This window comes from Carica papaya, chromosome 7, assembly GCF_054855325.1.
Source record: "Carica papaya isolate Zhongbai chromosome 7, ASM5485532v1, whole genome shotgun sequence".
Taxonomy (NCBI): Eukaryota; Viridiplantae; Streptophyta; class Magnoliopsida; order Brassicales; family Caricaceae; genus Carica; species Carica papaya.
The window spans coordinates 21,367,301-21,388,152 of NC_142315.1; the positions used below are offsets into that span (position 1 = coordinate 21,367,301).

General features: G+C 37.6%; 1 protein-coding gene across 5 annotated transcripts; it reads left to right on the plus strand.

Moving 5' to 3' along the window:
• Positions 1 to 4,761: 4,761 nt before the first annotated feature.
• On the plus strand, positions 4,762 to 20,840 carry CAK1AT (CDK-activating kinase 1AT). Of its 5 annotated transcripts, none has more exons than XM_022047571.2 (4): positions 4,762 to 6,220; positions 6,415 to 6,557; positions 16,908 to 17,570; positions 19,806 to 20,840. In XM_022047571.2, exons 3-4 carry the CDS (start codon positions 17,088 to 17,090, stop codon positions 20,736 to 20,738), a joined length of 1,416 nt encoding a protein of 471 aa, XP_021903263.1. In that variant the 5' UTR covers positions 4,762 to 6,220; positions 6,415 to 6,557; positions 16,908 to 17,087; the 3' UTR covers positions 20,739 to 20,840. The 5 variants fall into 5 exon arrangements, with proteins under 5 accessions (XP_021903263.1, XP_021903264.1, XP_021903265.1 ...); XM_022047572.2 differs by having other exon boundaries at positions 6,418 to 6,557; XM_022047573.2 differs by having other exon boundaries at positions 4,762 to 6,152.
• Positions 20,841 to 20,852: the final 12 nt, after the last annotated feature.

A 20,852-nucleotide genomic window follows, 5' to 3' on the forward strand; every position in this document is an offset into this window, starting at 1 on the left:
TTTATTTTCTCCGGTGCACATTCTCCTTCTCTGGCTCTAGTTTCACACACAGACGGGGCCGGACGTTGTGGATCCACCTTTGGTTTCTCTTCTCTAGCCCTCCTCTTCGAGCAAGTTGGTTTCCTTCATGTGAGTCGCCACACGTCCGAGCTTCTCCGTTTCAGGTCTGATTTTGCCGGTCGCCGCTCGCACAATCTAGCTTTCTCCCTGGTTGATCTAGTCGAACGGATATGAGAACGAACCGTTTAGTCCATTCAAGTCGTGTCGTTCGCCGTTTTGGCCTCTTTGCATGGTTCACCTTCTTCAAGTAACCAGAAAAAAACCATATTTAATTTAATTTTTTTTTTCATTGACTGATATGTTTTTTCTCTCTAACCCAGCTGAAACTAGAGCTCTGATACCACTTATTGGGAAAAATTAATCTTTAAAGCATGCACAATCATATTAAAGTAAAAGTAGAAAGAAAAGAACACAAGTATTTTATGTGGTTCGGTAGTATATCTACATTCACGGGCAAGACCAGCAAAAACAAATTCCACTATGTAATATGAGAGTACATCACAAATAGGTCGGCAAACCTATTTATAGAGAAACTAACAGAGTTCTTCACAAATAAAAACTCTATAGAATATATATTAAATATTTTTCAGGATAAATACAAAGAAAATTCAAATAAATTATTCTCAAAATATAGATAAATATCACCAAAATTTAAGACAAATCAGTAATTTAGTTACCATACAACATGAACTTGTTGAATGAAAAAACAAAATTATTTATTTCAAAAACAAGTTACTTTAATATTTTAAAATAAACCAGAGTATGGACTCTTTACAAAAAGAAAACGTATTTTAAACAGAATTAATCTTTTCAAAGATGTTGACTTGTTAGAGTTTGAATTTTATTTGAAACAAAATTATAATACAAATTATTTTAAAAACAAAAAATTCTAATATTGGTTTAAATTTTTTAAAATTTTATTTTTAGTATCTTTTGTAATATCCACCTAAGAGAAATAAATAAATAAATAAAATTAGAGTTTGGATGTAAATGAAAAGAATTTTTAAAATTTGGAGCTTTTAATTAATTTCAAGGATCTAAATAAAAGTGGTTATAAAAGAGGAAGAGATTAGGTTTTTTTTTTTCATTTTGAGAGAAAAAGCTGAATATAGGAAGGGAGAAAGAGAGAGAGAGGCGAACATGAAGAAGCTGAGAGAGAGAAAAGAGAGAGGAAAGAAGAGAGAGGCCGGAAAGAGGAAGGGAAAGGAGAGAAAAAGAAGGAAGGAGAAAAAAAGAGAGGAGTAGCCGAACAAAAAATATAAGGGGAGCCAAAGAGTGGCCGCCGCGAGAGAGAAAGAAAAGAAAAGAGGGGCGGAGGCAGGAGAGGGTGGAAGCTGAACCGAGACATCGTGGGAAAGTGGAGATCGATGTAAGCAAAGGTAAGTTGCGTCCTTTTTTTTTTCGTTCTTCTCTTCCTACTTCATTAGATTCTTTTATTTTGCTTAATAATTGGTCTGTACGTTTGACAAATCACCATCCAAATCTCAAACCAGCTAAAGAGTTGTGGGGTGACTGAAAGGAGACCACCAAGAGCCAAGCCGAGGCCGAACTACTCGTACTGAAGGTAAAATCGTTTATTTCAATGTTTTGGGTGATGGTTTAGACGGTGGTGGAATGGGGCTGGTGTCGGGCTGGCCGCACGAGCTCGGTCAGGCCACCCACCTGCGCAGGAACCGAGGAAGTTTCCTCAGGAATGGGAAAAGCTGACCCATGCAGGAAGCCTGAAGGGTCTTTCTTGAGCATGGAAACCCGATCCACCATTTTGGGGTTTCGATTCATCGTTCGAAAAGCTGAAAAGTCTTACTCAAAAAACAAGAATCTGGTTTGTTGTCCAGAAAGCTGAAAAGTTTTTCTCGAAAAATAGAAATCTGATTCCCCGAATGGGGAGCCGAAAGATTTTTTGGATACAGATCCTGATAATTTCAGGGATTTCGTTAGGTGGTCATTGGAACCCCGTAATTTGATTCAATTAATTTTTAGATTTTGAAGTATTTTAATTAATTATGTCGTGTGTACAGAAAAATTTGGACATTCAAGCGGATTTGGAAGACGCGTAGGAGAGTAAGTATTTCTAAATCTCAACCGAGTTGGAATTTCGAAAAGTGCATTCATTTTATAAAAATTATGAATTTTAAAATTTGAACAGACATTGGCCCAATTTCGATGGAAAAACAGAACCCAAATTATGATAAATAAACCTAACCAATTGGAACCCTATGAGGAGACGAAACCAGAAAACAGACTCAATGGACTGAGAGTTATTTGGACTAATGAAATATAAAATTGAAAAGAAAAATTCTCAGTTAAAGAAAAATTGAAAAAAAAGAAATAAAATAAAAATGTAAAAATAAAAAGGAAAATAAATAATTGAGGTTAAGAAATAATCATTTAAACAAATAAAGAATTTTGGAATGAGAGAGTAGGAGTGAATAGGATAGGGCCCTGAATACCTTCTCGTTTAGTTTGAATCGAGGATGAGAGTGTGTGCGTATGATTGAAGTTCAGCAGGTATGGTGAACCTGCACATGGATAGAGTCTGAAACCTAATCCAAACGTGGATAGGCTTTATATGAGTGTGGGTCACCTAGCAAACGTACCTGATGTGGCCATTGTATGATTTGTGTGTATGTTATCCATGCGATGGGAGGATCCATTTTGCATTTTTTCGATGATGACATAAACGACATCGCGTGATAAAACCTTATAAATAACCTTTCGAGTGTATCTATGATATTTTATGTGTGTGTTTATGTTTTGAAATGACAATTGATATTCAAGTGCATTTATTACTTTCAAGAGTATGAGAATATATATTTGAGGTTTGTATATGATATTTGAGAGAATTCATCATATCGATTAAAAACATGTGAAAGAATGAAAATAAGAATATGAATTTTGCACTGAAATATTTTTAATTGCTTTTATTTTTTATTATGTTTTTTGCATGAAATTTTATCTGTGTTGAGAGAACGAAAATACTTATTGAGTTGGTGAAGCTCATTAAATTTTACCCTGATATTTTTCAAAAGAGAATGAAGAGTCAACACCGCTGCTAGACGAATAGAACTTGTAAAAAGGTTCTTGTTTTTGAATATTTTGTGCATATTCAAAAAGTTATATTTTATTATGTTAGACTCTAAATTTCGATATCATGTTTTGTATATATAGTTACTGTATATGTCACATGGGATGCTAGGTTGTATTATATTTTTTTTACCTACGTATGTATATATTTTATGGGTCCACTGCATGAAATAGCATAAGCAGGAATTGCACCTCACATCGAGTATCGGGGTGTGACATCTTTTTCTTAAAATGAATATTTTTTATTTTACTATTTCAAGTTGAGTATTTTAATGAAAATAAAAATTCTTATTTTTTTAATTCAACAACTATATATATCTAATGGTGAACCTAAATAGGAAAGAGATTGGCCCCACTACGCCCCATTAATGATTATGGCGTCCATTCATTATCTCTTTATTTTTTCATTCGGTGTGTAGAGGGTTTATCCTCTTTATTTAAAAAGGTGGAAGCAACTGATGTAATTCATGGGGTGAATATTTGTAGGTGGACTCCTACTATTTACCACATCTTGTTTGTTAGGATCCGAAGATCTTAACGGGTATCCACAAGGAACTCAAAGTATTTGGATTGAAGCACGTGCAGCCGTCAGTTCCTTTATCCCTACAGAACCGATCAACAATATCCCCTACTTAGCTGAAGAACCGCGCCACCAACAGCCACTCTGTAGCAACAGCTCTCCACAACTAGAGTATCCCTTATCCTTTATTTGAATTTCATGTTCGTAAAAGTATGAATTTATCCTTATCTTGTAGTTCATTTTTATGTATTTAAATACATTCGAAGATTGAAAAAGGCAATAAATAAAAATTTTAACTTTTTAGTTTTCTTTTTTCACCTCAAATAGAAAAACTATCTCTTAATTCTTGTTTTGATTGAGACCTAACAATGGTATCAGAGCAGGTTTCTATGTGGACCAACAAGGAGCGAATCGAAAATTTGGAGATGAGCCTCGGCGGAGTACAAGACCATCTTAGCCGTATGGAAATTAGAATGGCCAACCGATTTCGAATGGTTGAAGAGTCCCTTCAATGACTCACCGACGCCATCGCCTTGGGCAAAGAAGGCTTCAATAGCCATCATCCTCCTCGACCCAGCCTACCACCCACAATCCGCCACGAAACCCTGTAACCCGAAGACAACGATCGAGCCCCATTCTATTCCAAACTCGCCAAGCTAGAGTTTTTGGTTTTTACCAGAGGAGACCCTACCGAGTGATTGTGTTGAGTTGGTCACTTCTTCTCTTACCAAGGGATCGCCAAGCCATACAAGGTATCCCTTGCATCCTACCATATGGAATGGGAGGCCAACCAGTGGTGCAGTGGTTGAGCCAGAACTACAGAGAAGAAGAAAAAGAACTCACCTGAAACAGGTTTGAAGCTGAGTTGTGGGCTCGTTTCAGGCCAAAGATTTTAAAGATTTTGACGAGGCCCTAGCCCACATCAAACAAATCGGCCCACTTCGCGAGTACTAGAGAGAATTTGAATGACTAGGCAATTAGGTCCAGAGGTGGCCCCAACAGGCCCTGGTGGGGGCCTTCATCGGTGGGCTTAAGCTTGAAATCATCGATGGTATACATATGTTCAAGCCTAGAACACTGAGAGATGCCATAGGCTTAGCCTGCATAAGGGAAGAGCAGGTGGATCGACAAAACAGGTTGAGTTGGCCTGTGAGGATCCAACTCGTCCAACAATCTTCATCCTTACCCAGTCCACTTCCTCGAACCCTAGTCAATCCACAACCGCACCAAATAGGCTAAACTGGGAAGAAATATTTTGAAGAAAAGCTCAAGGACTATGCTTTAACTGCGACGAACGCTTCACGGCCAGCCACTGATATCGCAAACCTCAGCTCTTGTTACTTGAAGGGGGTGGTGAAGAAGATGAAGAAACAGAGGGTCCCAAACCAAAAATATCCTTACATTCCCTTACAGGTTGGACCCTAGCTCGCCCCATGCAAGTCACTGTCACCATTGGACACTAGGAGGTCGTCGCCCTCATCAACAACGACTCCACACACAACTTAGTCAATGAAAAAGTGGTAAGCTGATTGTAACTCACAGTCGTGCTAACAACCCCTTCTCTATGAAAGTGGCGGACGACAAAGCTATGAAATGCTAAGGTTAATTCGACAAAATGCCTCTGCAAATCCAAGGTACCTTTTTCTCACTCACACTTTTTTCATTACTACTGATGGGGTTGGATGTTGTTTTGGGTGTCTAGTGGCTAGAAGGCCTCGACACCATAACGTCGACTGAAAGAATCTCACCATGACCTTCAAGTGGCACAATCAAACTCAGCACCTGCGCGGCCTCGACACCCCACCGATTCAAGCTGCATCACTGGAGGAAATCAGTAGGAAAACTTACCGTCGGTCGTCCCTATATGTCGTCTGCTTATTCACTATCAAACCAACTGGCACCACAACCTCCAAACCAGAATTACAGAAGCTGCTGGATGAGTTTTCGGGTCTCTTTGAGGAGCCCGATCGGCTACCCCCAGTAAGAAAAATTGAACACCGCATCAAACTTAATAAGTGAAAAAGTGGCAAGCCGATTGCAACTCACAATCGTGCCAACATCCCCTTTCTCTGTGAAAGTGGCGGACGACAAAGCTATTAAATGCCAAGGTTGATTCGACAAAGTGCCTCTACAAATTCAAGGTACCTCTTTCTCACTCACACTCTTTTCATTACCACTAATGGGGTTGGATGTTGTTTTAGGCGTCCAGTGCTTAGAAGGCCACAACACCGTAACATGCGACTGAAAGAATCTCACCATGACCTTCCAGTGGCACAACCAAGCGTAACACCTACGCGGCCTCGATGCCCCACAGATTCAGGTCACATTACTAGAGGAAATCAGTAGGGAAACCTACCATCGGTCATCCCTATATGTCGTCTGCTTGTTCACTATCAAACCAGCCGGCACCACAGCCCCCAACCTAGAATTACAGAAGCTGCCAGATGAGTTTTCGAGTCTCTTTGAGGAGCCTGATCGGCTATCCCCTGTAAGAAAAATTAAACACCGCATCAAACTCAATGAGGGGAGTGAACTGGTCAATGTTTAGCCTTATAGGTATGCATAATTCTAAAAAGCAGAATTTAAAAAGCAGGTTGATGCATGATCACTTCAGGGCTCATCCGCCCAAATACTAGTCCTTTTTCTTCCCCTGTTCTATTAGTCAAAAAGAAAGACAACCCTTAGTACTTTTGCACAGACTTTCGAGCACTCAATACAGTCACCATCAATGACTTTTTCCATTTCGACAGTAGACGAAATGCTCGATGAATTGTACGGTGCCACGTACTTTACCAAGTTTGATCTCACCTTCGAGTACCATCAGATAAGAGTCCATCCGGAGGATGTCCATAAGACAACATTTTGAACTCACAACGGCTGCTATGAATATCTGGTAATGCCCTTTGGACTATGTAATGCTCCTTCTACATTCCAAGCTATAATGAATATCATATTCTGGCCATACCTGCACAAATATGTGTTAGTCTTTTTTGATGATATTCTAGTGTACAGCCCCGATTAGCTATCCCATTTGATGAATGTCCAGTAAATGTTTGAAGTTCTAAAATAGCACAAATTCTTTGTCAAACTCAAGAAGTGTGTATTTGGGCAACAAGAACTAGAATATTTGGACCGCATAATCACACCACAAGGGGTCCAAATTGATCAAAATAAGATTCAGACAATGTTAGACTAGCCAAGACCTACCACTGTTACAGAACTCCGGCCATTGACACACATCCTCAAGAAAGGTTAATTCGAATGGAATGAAGATGTGGAAAAGGCTTTTAAGAGTTTGAAGTAAGTCATGACTTCCACCCCAACCTTAGCTCTAACTAACTTCAGTGAGCCATTTACCATTGAGATTGATGCATCTAGGGGTGAAATAGGAGTAGTTTTCACCCAACAAGGAAAATTAGTGGCCTACTTAAGTTGGGCTTTGGGGGTCTCGAAGCATTCCTGTTCCAGCTATGCCAAAGAGATGTTGGCAGTTGTCATTGCAGTATAGACTTGGAGACTGTATCTAATCAGACAAAAGTTTTTTATCCAGACATATCAACGCAGCCTCAAACACTTATTATAACAAAGAATTACCACCCCAGAACAACAGAAATAGATATCCTAATTGTTCGGATACGACTATGAGATCACTCACAAACCAGGAAAAAAAAATGTAGTAGCAGATGCTTTCTCCAGGCAAGCTACAAGTCCCTCTTTGGAAGCTTTATTCATCCAACAACATCAGATATGGGAAGAGATCTGGCAAAAAACAGAACAACATCCCTACATTAAGAAACTCAACATTGTGGCAAAGGAAAAAAATGGTGGGCCATATGCATAGAAAAATAGATTGATTTATTACAAGAACTTAGTGGTCATACCCTTGGATCTCACTTGATCCCACAACTCCTACAAGCCTACTATGATTCACCATTAGGAGGGTATTTAGGAATCCTGCAAACTTACAAGTGACTGATACAACAATTCTATTGGCTGAGCATGAAAAAAATTAATACAGAAATGTGTCCGCTTGTGAAGTATGCCAAAAAGCCAAGACAGAAATCCTAGCACCAACAGGCCTTCTATAACCCTTGTCTATTCCCTGTCAAGTTTGGGATGACATCAAAGGGTTACCCCCCTCCGGTGACAAGAACACCATTCTGGTAGTAGTTGATCAGCTCAACAAGTCTGCACACTTCCTAGCTCTGAGCCACCCTTACACAGCAAAACTTGTAGCAAAATAATTTGTAGAAGGAGTAGTAAAACTACATGGAATGCCTCGCACCATAGTTAGCGACCGAGACCCAATCTTTGTAAGTCATTTCTGGAGTGAATTTTTTAAAATATTAGGTACTCAACTTAAGATGAATTCAGCTTACTACCCACAAACAGATGGTCAGTTTGAGGTAGTCAACCGATGTCTCGAACAATATCTAAGGTATTTAGGACATCAACGGTAAAATAAATGGAGTTCTATGCTTTCGTTGGCTGAATTCTGGTACAACATTACCTATCACTCCTCCATCAAAATGACTCCATTATAGGCTTTATACATGAGACCTCCACCCACCATTCTATACTATCATTCAGGTATGACTCTTGTCAATGAAGTGGATCAACAATTGATTAGGCACAATGAATTAAAACAGCAATGTAAAGCCAACCTCCAGGCCACCAATAATAGTATGCAGTAATATGCCAACACCAAGAGATGCCACGTGGATTTCCAAGGAGGTGACTGGGTTTTTCTCAAGTTAGAACGCTACCGTCGGCAGACTCTCTTCCAACGAACCCTTCAAAAATTAGCTTATCGATTCTATGGTCCCTACCAGATTGAGCAACGCATTAGCCCAGTCGCCTATAAACTCAAGCTACTTGCAGAAGCTCATATTCATCCAGTCTTCCATGTTTTCTTGCTCAAAAAAAAAATGGGCAACTCCGTCTTCACCACCAAAGACCTTCCCACTACCATCAATGAGGGAAATGTTCTACTCCAACCACATCAGATTCTGGACACATATTGGCTTAGAAAAGGAGGTAAACTTGTGGAACAAAGCCTAGTGCAATGGAAGAATATGCCAGCCGAAGACGCCACTTGGGAAAATATGGCCGACCTCATTACTCAATTTCCCAACCTTGAGGACAAGATTGCTCAAAAAAGGGGGGAGTGATGTTAGGATCCGAAGATCCTAACGGGTACCCACAAGGAATCCAAAGTATCTGAATTGAAGCACGTACAGCCTTCAGTTCATTCATCCCTACAGAACCAGTCAACAATATCCCCTACTTAATTGAAAAATCACGCCAACAATAGCCACTCTACAATAGCAGCTCTCCACAACCGAAGTATCCCTTATCCTTTATTTGAATTTCATGTTCGTAGAAATATAAATGTATCCTTATCTTATAGTTCATTTTCAGTTATTTAAAGACCTTCGAAGATTGAAGAAGGTAGTGAATAAAAAACTCAATTTTCTAATTTTCTTTTCTCACCTCTAGTAGAAAAGCTAATTCTTAATCTTTGCTTTGATTGGGACCTAATATTGTTTGCTGATGATTCTTTCTTCTTCTTTCGTGCAAACGCTGATAAGTGTGTCTAAGTGAAACAGATCCTTCAAAGCTACAAAGTGTCATCGAGATAAGCAATTAACTTCTAAAAGTATAGGACTTTTTTAGTGCAAATATGCCTACAAACCTAAAGAATTATATGAATAATTTAATGCGGATACGCAACGTGATTGACCACGGTTGTTACTTAAGGTTATCGTCTCTAGTAGGTCGATCCAAGCAGGAAATATTTACATTCTTACGATAATCTCTCTTCAAAAAACTGAACGGATGGAACCAAAAATTCCTTTCACAGGTGGTAAGGGAAGTGCTTTAAAAATCAGTCGCCCAAGCATTACTTGCATTTTATATGAGTGTTTTCCAACTTCCCTTATCTTTATGTGATGAGCTACAGAAAATGATGAATAGATTTTGGTGGGGTTCAAAAAGAGATAACACGAGTGTGCACTGGATATCTTGGGAGAGCTTATGTAAAAGGAAGGAGAAGAGTGAAATGGGCTTTCGGAACCTCCATGATTTTAATCTAGCTATGTTGGGTAAGTAATTATGGCGAATGCTAAACTCATTGAATGCACTAGTAAAGAGAGTATTCAAAGAAAAATATTTCCCTCAAGAGGATATCTCTACATCAAGTTTAGGTTCATCTCAATTTTTATTGATGAAGTATTTTTGCAGCAAAAGACTTTGGTTTTACTGTCTTGATTAAGATGGGTCATAGGCACGGGGAGAAAGGTTCGTGTCTGGAGTGACCTGTGGCTGCCGAAAGAGAGGAATTTTATGGTACGCAGTTTTTGAACACTGGATTGTGAAAATATGGAGGTTGACAATCTCATGAAAAAGATAAGCTAACTTGGAATACAGACATTATGAGGGGCTTATTTGCAGAAAGAAAAAGCGGAAGTTATTCTCAACATTCCATTAAGCTTGAGACACAGAGAAGACAAGCTCATTTAGATCCCCTTAAAACAGGGACAGTATGTCGTAAAATTTACTTATGGGTTTATAAGAGGAGAGAATGGTGATCATATGGGGGATGAGTCGACTGTATGAAAGCAAATGTGGAAAGTGGAGGTCCCCTAAAAGTCAAGCAATTTATGTGGCGTTTATTGAATAATACTTTGTCTGTTCGTGTCAAACTACAAGAAGGAGGTATGGATATTCGGACCCAATGTCCCAAATGTGATAAAAAAGAGACTTTGTATCATGTTTTCTTCTAATGTGAAAAGGTCATAGGATGTTGGGGGATTCTGAAAGGTAATTATTTGCGGATGGTGGGTCAAGGTGTTATCAGTTAGGTTAAATAACTTGACAATAGTTCAAACAAGAAAGAGATGGTTGAGGTCCTCTATTGTCTGTGACGAATTTGGTATGAAAGGAATGAACTTTTGTGGAATGGTCGAGTGTTTGCACACCAAACATCAATATATCTTATGCAAAAATTCCTCTGTGATTGGAGGAGGGCCAAAGAAGTTCAACAAAAGGGAATGGTGCAGAAACTGCATCGCACTACAACCCTGCACAGAAGCCAGAGCTCGGATAAGGAACTCTAGAAATGTAACTTAGATCATACTGTGTCCATCTTAGATAAGGAGACCGGGTATGGGGCAATAATCATAAACTCTGATGGAACCGTCATGAGCATTTTTTCAGGGAGGATTCCTGGGTACACCTCACCTTACCTCGTAGAACTTTTAGGCTGCTGGAGTGCTTTGCAATACAAGTTGAAAGGGTTCAAGGACCGGGAGTGGTGGTAACAGATATGCTACTAGTTTACAAAGTGCTGACTTCTACTAACAACAACAGTTCAATGTTCAGATACATCGTGGATGACTCTAGAGCTTTGTTAAGAACGAGATAAAATATATCTACTTAGTGTGTTAAAAGATAGGAAAACAAAATGGCTCATCTAATTGCTCGAGCCTCCTGTTTTCATCCTCATTTTTATGTATGGGAGTCTATGCCTACTGATGTTTTTATATTGTTTTAAACTGGAATGACAAATGGCTATTTTTATTAAACTTACTGCACAAATTAAATTGATAATCAAAGAAAAGGTTTTGTAGATTATCAATATTTGTAAGAAAGATAAAAGGAAATCAGAAGTCTTTAGGAAAGAAGAGAGCACGAAGAAAAAAATGAAAAAAATGACTACTTCAGTTATGATAAATAGTACATGTACATAAAGATTAACTTATGCTCAATTATAAATATAACCCTATAATTACACAAAATTACACAAAATAAATATAACAATTATTCTAACAGCCCTCCTCAAGCTGGAGTATATAAATTTTTAATACCCAGCTTGACAATAGTATCTTGAAACTGGGTTGCAGCGAGGGGTTTTGTAAAGCAGTCGGCAAGCTGATGGGAAGAAGAAACTGACATTAACCAAATTAATCCTTTAGAAATCCGTTGTCATACTACATGATAGTCTATTTTAATATGTTTCGTGCGCTCGTGAAATACTAGATTTTCAGCAACCTTGATAGATGAAAGATTGTCACAGTACAACACAAGTGACGAAACCTGCAAGTCATTAAGTAAATAAGAAATCCATTGCAATTCACAAGTTGTCATAGCAAGAGCCCTGCATTCAGCTTCAGAGGAAGACTGAGAAACTATTTGTCGTTTCTTGGTCTTCCAAGATATTAAAGTATCTCCAAGAAAAATGCAAAATCTAGTAAAAAATTTACGGGATTCACTATAAACTGCCCAATCTGAGTCACTAAAAGCTTTGAGATGAAGAGTATTCTAAACCGGGTAAAAAAAGCCTTGCCCTGGTGTTCCTTTTAGATACTGTAAAACCTGATGTGCAGCTTGCAAATGTTCTTGAGTAGGAGTATCCAAAAATTGAGACAAATTTTGAACATAATAAGAAATATCTAGTCGTGTGTTTGTCAAAGTAAAGCAGTCTACCAATAAGCTATTTATACACAGTAGGATCTTAAGAGAAACACTAGTATGTTTTGTTAACTTTATAGAAGGAACCATAGGTGTGAAACTCAGTTTATAGCCCAGAAAACTAGAGTCTCGAAGTAAATCCAGAGTATATTTACGTTGACATAAATTAATACCAACAGATGACCTTAATATTTCCAACCCCAAAAAATATTTAGCCTTACCAAGGACTTTAATCTTGAAAGCATCATGAAGAAAATTCTTAACAGTTTGAATTTGATTCAAGTCATTGCTAGCAATAAGAACATCATCAACATACACTAGAACAACTAAAAAAAAAAGAATTAGAATGCTTGAAGAAAAGTGAAGAATTCGAATAAGCCTGCACAAACCCATGATTTTTTAAGGCTTCAGTCAGCTTGAAATTCCATTACCGGTTAGCTTGTTTAAGACCATATAAGCTCTTTTTTAGTTTATAAACTTGATTAGACTGTGTGCTTTGAATTCCTGGTGGAAGACTCATATACACCTCCTCATTTAAATCACCATGTAAAAAAAACATTATTGATATCTAGTTGATGAAGATACCAAACTTTGGTAGTAACTACGGCTAAAGGAGTTCGAATAGTAGTGAGCTTAACAACCGAGGAGAATGTATCTAGGAAATCAATTCCGGACTATTGGGTATATCCTTTAGCAACCAACCTGACTTTGTATCTTTCAATAGAGCCATTTGCTCATCTCTTGATCTTATATACCCATTTACAACCAATGCGATGCTTACTAGAGGGGAGAGTAACAAAATCCCAAGTTTGTTTGCTTCTAGTGCCTTAATTTCAGTGTCCATTGCCTCTTTACAACATGGAATTTTAACAGCCTGGCTATAGGTGTATGGTTCAATATCTTGTGAAAGAGTAAGAACAAAAGGTTTGTGTACTAGCAATATTATCATAAGAAAGAACAGTAGATATGCAGTGCCGAGTGGATACATAATTAACATAAGGCTTCAAACCATATAAGTAGTAATCTTGTAAATGAGATGGACACTTTGTGGATCTAGTAGATTTTTTAAGGGGAAGTAGAATAAATGAAGAATCAAGTTCTATATGAGAATTATTAGAATTATTTTCAGTATCACTTCTGGGTAGAGAATGAGAAGAATTATCTTATGATAAAGAAATAGATGTATTACCATAATAATTTGAATCAGCAGAGATGAGAGAATCTACATTACCTTGATGCTGTAGAGATTGTTGCACAATGTTGTAATATGTGATTAAATCATTAATGTAAGGAAGAACAAATTTATTTAATATTGTATGGGACAAAGAAGGAATAACAGAAAAAGGAAAAATATGTTCAACAAATTGAACATCCTGAGAGACAAAAATTTTGTGAGATTGGATGTTGTACCGTCTATACCCCTTAACATGAGAGTGAAATCCAAGAAAAAAACATTTAATGACCCTAAAATCAAACTTAGATTGACCAGAAATAAAATTGGAGGCATAACATAAGCAGCCAAAGACTTTTAAATGCTAATATTGAGGAATTTTATTGAATAACAACTCAAAATGAGCATTATTGTTGATGACTGGAGAAGGCAAAATACTTATCAAATAGGTTGCATGCAGCACACAATCGACCCAGAATTTTATTGGGAGATTGGCCTGGAATTTCAACGATCTTACCACATTCATTATGTGTTGATATTTCCTTTCAACCACACCATTTTGTTGCAGTGTGTATAGGCAAGCATATAGATGAATTGCCCCTTTCTTTGCATAAAATTCTGACATTTTGAACTCCTATCCATTATCAGACCGAACACATTTAATTTTTGTCTTAAACTGAGTTTTTACAAAAGCAAAGAAAGTGACTACAATTCTTCTTGCCTTTGTTTTAGTTTTCATGGGTTAGAACCAAGTGTATCTTCTTTTGTCATCAACAATAGTAAGAAAATAATGATGACCATAAAGAGAAGCAACATTTATAGGACCCCAAATATCAACATGAATAAGATCAAAATAGTTATTGCTAATTAAATGACTGATAGGAAATGTAGACTTTTTTTGTTTAGCAAGATGACATATATCACAAGAAGAATAACTAGGAATAATAGATTTATTTATTTGATGAAGAGTTTGAAGTCTCGGGGTTGAAGGATGACCCAAACGAAAATGCCAAAGATTTTCATTAGTAACAGTATGAGTACGAGTATAATCAGAGTAATTTTTGTTTACAAAAGAACAACTAACATAATATGATTTAACAACAGAATTTCCAGCACTTGGATTCTTCAAATCTACTGCTTCAAGATAATACAATCCTTGTCATTCTCTAGCTAAATCAATCTTTTTCTAGTTTTCCTGAATGATACAACAATCATTATGAAATGTTAGGGAATAACAAGAATGTTTTAATAAATAATTGATAGATATCAAATTGAGTGAAAGCTAAGTGCATATAAGACATGATGTAAAACAAGTGAAGGTGTCACATGTACAAGTCCTATATGAGTAACTGGAGAAGTAGTCCTTTGGGTTTAGATTCTCTGGCCTTCCTTCCCCTAATCCCAAGAAAATCAGTGAGTTGCCCCCACTCTTACTATTGAGTTTCCTTCACTATGGTATTTGAGTTCCACTACACTAAGACGAGATAAGTCCAGATTTTTGGCATCCTTCCTTTTTCGTGAGTTCGTATGAAACTGGTGACTAAGCCTTTTCCTTCTGCCTTTGCAGAACTACCGACAAGTTATTTCCTTCTAAAGAATTTCATCCTTAAGTTAGATAGTCTTTAAGCTTTCTTAGTTAAGAGTAATCCCCTTTTGCCTTTGAGAGCTGTCCAATACCAGTTGATTTATTAGCAATGGTAGTAGGAATAAATCCATTATGCTTTTAGCCAATTATGAATTCTTTCTTTAAGGCTTTTTGTTGGGTAAGATGCTAAGAGAGGAATCACTGCTTATCCACCGGAGTGTGACTAAACTATATAGTTTACGAGTTTGGCAATCGTATGAATAAATTATCCACAAGTCTAGACATAATAAACATTTCAATGGAACTAACTATGTGGTCTGTAGCTCCGGAATCTATGATCCACTCATTATTAGTAGTGTGAAATGGTAGAGTTAAAGTAGTACTTCGCAAGGATGCAAATTGAAGGTTACCAGGGTTACTAGACAATGTATTAATGAGGCAATGTGTTTGTATGGGCTGCAGGACCTGAAGGTTATAGTATGACTAAGAGTTTCTGATATTGATATCTAGTGAGTGAAAAAGGCAATTCCTCTAAAATATTGCATTGAGAATTAAGCCTCACCTGGGTTTCTATTATATCTGAATATGCCTCTGTAGCCTGAATACTTGTTTGATTAATACTTGAGACATTTCTTTGCCTTGGCATATCACCTAGAAAATAACCATATTTTTTGTAGCATTTGTCAATAGTATGGCCAACAAACCCACAATCTGTACAGGTTGGCCTTTTACTATTTCCTCCAAAATTCCTTATATTATGTCCAGGAGTATACATATTTGTAGTTTTCTGCTGTTGCCCAGTAGTCTTATTTGCATATAAGACATTGGTTTCATACTGTGTTCCCAGAGCTCCAACACTAATGCTCTTTTCATGTTGCAAAATCAATGCAAACACATTGTTTAAAGGAGGTAGAAGATCTAATATAAGAATCTGATATTTCACAACATTAAAAGAGTCATTCAATTTTTTCAAAAATTTGATAATATGGTCCTCTTCCTGATATTTTCTATGTATAATACCAACATGACATGTGCACTTAACTGGACATTAACAACTAGGTGCTGGTCTTAGGTTCGCGAATTCATCCCATAAGATCTTTATTTGAGTGAAATATTCTGTAACTGATAAAGTTTCTTGCTTCAAAGAAGAAATCTCATCATATAAGTTTAAAACTCTAACCAAACCACACTGTGCAAACCTATCATGGAGATCCTTCTAGAAATCCTTTGCATAATCAATCCATATTGCACTCTGAGCAATGGATGGTGATAACGATCGCATAATCCATGAGACAACTATAGTGTTACACCTTTCTCATGACATATATAAGATCATCTTTGTTCAGAATCGGGATAGAATCGTCCACGAACTTCAATTTATTTTTGGATATTAAGGTCAATCTCATGGAATGGGACCAGAAATAAAAATTATTACCTGTAGCAACCGATGAGGTAAGCATGAGTGACGGACTCTCGTTTGGGTGAAGGTAGAAAGGATTTGTTGTGACTTTCTCATTCTTTGAAGAATTCTGAATCATTTGAGTCTCCATAACAGATTTACTGAGAAATCGTCAACATTTTGATCAGAAAGAAGACTAAAGGTTTCTGTGAAAAAATTGAGCGATTAACAAAGCAACAAAATCAATTTAGTAGTGCTCTGATACCATATTAAACTTACTGCACAAATTGAACTGATAATAAAAAAAAAGGTTTGTAGATTATCAATATTTGTAAGAAAGATGAAGGAAAATCAAAAGCCTTTAGAAAAGAAGAGAGCACGAAGAGAAGACTGAAAAAAAGAAATGCTTCAGTTATGATAAATAGTGCATGTGTAGATATTTATATACAAAGATTAACTTATGCTCAATTACAGAAATAACCCTATAATTACACAAAATTACGTAAAACAAATATAACAACTATTTTAACAATTTTTTAAAAAATAATATATTCCAAATTTTAAACTCATTATTTATTAATTTACGACATCATCAACTAACTATTAATTTAAAAAGATCGTAAGGAAACGAGCAAAGAAAGCGTGGGTATTTTGGTCAAATCAACCAGAAACTAGGGCTCTCCTGTTCCTCGCAACAAACCTCCCGGAAGTAGGAACGAGGAAACCAGTCGAACATCGTCGTACAAAATCAAGTCGAGCCTCGAAACATCAAAGATCAAGAGGAAAAAGAAAAACAATGGAGAACCCACCAGCCAAGAGCTGGAGCATCCATACCCGACCCGAGATCATTGCCAAGTACGAGATCCTGGAGCGTGTGGGATCAGGCGCCTACGCAGATGTGTACCGTGGGCGTCGGTTATCGGACAACTTGGTGGTGGCGCTGAAGGAGGTTCATGACTACCAGTCCGCGTTTCGCGAGATCGAGGCGCTGCATATCCTCCAGGGCTCACCAAACGTTGTCTTCCTTCACGAGTACTTTTGGCGGGAGGACGAGGACGCCGTGCTGGTGCTCGAGTTCTTGAGGACGGACCTCGCCGCTGTGATCAAAGAGGCCAAGAAAAATACTGGGCTCTCGGTTGGGCAGATTAAGAGATGGATGCTCCAGATTCTTTGCGGGCTCGATGCTTGCCACAGGAATATGATCGTGCATCGGGATTTGAAACCTGGGAACCTGTTGGTTTCCGATGATGGTCTGCTTAAGTTGGCTGATTTTGGCCAGGTACATGATCTCTTCTCTGTTTTGTAAGATAAATCTTTTTATTCTTGTAGGTTCATTACTTAATGTCGAGGATTTTGGTTAAGGAGTAGGAATTAAAATTTTTTCTGATGTGGATTATGACTAGAAATTTGTTTTCTATGCACCGCATGCTTGTTCTTGTGATGGTGAATAACAATTGATTTTGGATGTTGATAGCAGTTATGCTCAATTTCGTCATGGGCTAGTAGTGTCAGAACTTGATTTACCGGAACCCGCAGGTTAAACGAGTTGCTGGGACGCGAAAGGGATCTGCGAATGTTGTATATGTATGCATGTATATAACATTCTTTAGGGTTAAAAAGGGAAAGATGCTGTGTATATAATGTGTACTTGTACCATTTTTCTTAGGTATATAGACTCGCTTTCCAATTGTAAGAAGCATAGAGAAATCAAAAGAGAAAATAACTTTATTAGGGTTTCTCAAACTCGTTGTCTCTCACTTGCTTTTTATTGTGGATGATTTTAGTAGATGTACATAGGTTTATCTATTCAGATCAAAATCTGAGGCTGGTTTAAGTCTGCAAAGCTTCTGTACTATTGTAGAAACACAATTTAGCACCGAGTCAAAATTATCCACAATGATAATGAGAGAGCATTTGAAATGAGAGACTTCTACCTAAACAAAGGAATTATTCATTAAAAGAGTTGTATGGAGACGTGTGAATAGAATGGGAATGTAGAAAGGAAACATCAACAAACATTCAACATTGTTAGAGCTCTCAAATTTCAAAGTGGTCTTGAGTTGAAGTACTAGAGTGATTTTGTTCTTACAGCTGTATATCTAATTAACAGGACACCCTTGTCTGCCATTGATCACAAAGCTTCTTTTGAACATTCTAGACCAGACCAACTTACACGCATTTAGAGTCTTTGGATGCTTGCCCTTTGCCTCAACCCCAATTGATTATATACATAAATTTGATCTCAGAGCTAGAAAATGGGTTTTTCTGTGGTACCCTTTTGGCATTAAAGGATACAAGCTTCTTGATGTGGAAACAAGCAAAATCATTATCTCAAGAAATGTGGTGTTTTATGAGAATATATTTCCTTATAGGATTGGTAGTAATAATCTCTGCAGTGCTAATGCCCCAAGTCTAGAACACCTTCAACCAAAAAACATTCAGAACAAACTCTACAGAGAATGTGGGTATAAGACTTGATCTTGAAGACACAGATGCAGACACTTGGTGTCACCGCCTAAGTGAAATAGAATTTTTGAGTTCCTCATCTCCAGTACCTCAATCTGAGGAAGAGGAAGTTGTTGAAGCTTCCGTGGAAGAGAGATGTGGCATTGATAATCCTTGCCTGTGAGAAGATCAACCAGAACTAGAAAACCACCTTCCTATCTAAAGGACTTTGTGCTCTTACATGCGCCGCAACTGCCTGAAGAAGACAATTCAGTGGTAGATAAGCCCATTCCCGTAGCTTCTACTGTTTCATATAATGCAATAAGTGAGAAATATAGAGGAGAGGATATGTTTGCTGTAAATTCACAAAGTGAACCTAGCTCATTTCAGGAGGCTTGTTAGAATATTTTTTTTGAGATAAAAAGTGTGAAGTATATTATTTCCAAGGTACCAAGGGAGTACTACCTATTTACAAGGAGGCTTGTCAGAATATTGACTGGGTGAAGGCAATGGAAGATGAAATTGATGCACTGGAATAGAACAAGACAGAGATGATTACACATAGATCACTATATCATTTATCTTTTAATGGGCTCCTTGACACATAGATCTCCTGTGCTAAGAATGAACTATATTAGACCTAATATATCTTGTATTAGTTTTACTTTTCAATAAAAACCGGACTGCAAGACTTGAACTTGTATCCCCCTATTTTGATACATGTGAAATAATGAAGTTGAATTAATTATTATCCTAAAGTTCAGTCATCTGTAAGGACCCAACTTTATTATTTATTTTCTAATAATCATGATAAGCTACGCAACTAACTAGGACATCAGGTGTGTATAATCTGTGGCACAAATCTACAAAACTAAGAAATGGCGTAGGGCTCTAGAGAATACTTATTAGAGTAAGCTTACCAGGTAAATTATTCTGTGTTAGTGCTTAACTAAATCTCTTAGTCACAACATCTCTACATGTTCTTGCTTCAGTTTGATGTTGCATTCTGTAGGAACTCTTTTACTCATGTTCTTCAGGGAGTAATTTATTTGTTTATTGCTTGCTTTAGGCAAGGATACTCATGGAGCCGGGATTTGTTGCTGCGGATGACAACTCACAGCCATTTATGCTGAATTTGCTTGATAAGGAAAATAACATTCTGCCATCTGAGAGTTTTCCTGACACAGACAAGCCAGGATATGCTTATCAAAAGCAAGAAGCTATGGAGAAAGAAGAGTATCTTAGACAGTTGGATGAGCTTAAGGCTAAACACTCCTCCAAGGATGATATTGACGGGGAATCAAATATGCATGATGGTGGTACATCTTGTCTTGCAACATGCACAACAAGTGATATTGAAGATGATCTCCTTAAGAGTTCCTTTTCATATGAGGGTGAGGATGGCGGAGACAATAGACCTGGTTTCTTAACATCTTGTGTAGGAACTCGCTGGTTTCGGGCCCCAGAGCTACTCTATGGTTCGGTAAATTATGGCCTGGAGGTTGATCTATGGTCATTAGGCTGCATTTTTGCTGAGCTTCTTACCCTTGACCCACTATTTCCAGGAACTTCTGATATTGATCAGCTTAGCAGAATATTTAGTGTACTGGGCAACCTAACAGAAGAAGTCTGGGCAGGTTGCACCAACCTTCCTGATTACAGAACAATATCATTTGCAAAGGTAGAAAATCCAACCGGTTTAGAGGCCTGCCTGCGTGATTGTTCCCCAGATGAAGTATCGTTGGTCAAGAAACTTGTTTGTTATCATCCAGCTGCTAGAGCTACTGCAATGGAATTGATAAATGAAAAGTATTTTAATCAAGAGCCTTTTCCAGTTCCCATATCTGAGCTGTGGGTACCTGAGAGCAGAAGTGGACAAGATGAGGATTTCCCGGGTGAGTGGGATGATTATAATGGCATGGGTTCAGATTCAGATTTTGATGATTTTGGTCCTGTAAACTTCAGAAGAACAAGTGCTGGCTTTTCCATGCAATTCCTCTGACCTTGAGAAGCATTTACGTAGTATATGAATTGTTTAAAAGGTATATTTATGTTGCTGTGGTTCCCGGTGAATTTTCAAAGGAATGCATTAACGGTTGTGGTAGAGTTCTCTTTT

Coding starts and splice junctions, on each gene's coding strand:
- CAK1AT (XM_022047571.2), top strand. CDS start 17,088: ATGGAGAACCCACCAGCCAAGAGCTGGAGCATCCATACCCGACCCGAG. Junction 17,571..19,805: donor AGTTGGCTGATTTTGGCCAG/GTACATGATCTC, acceptor TGCTTGCTTTAG/GCAAGGATACTCATGGAGCC.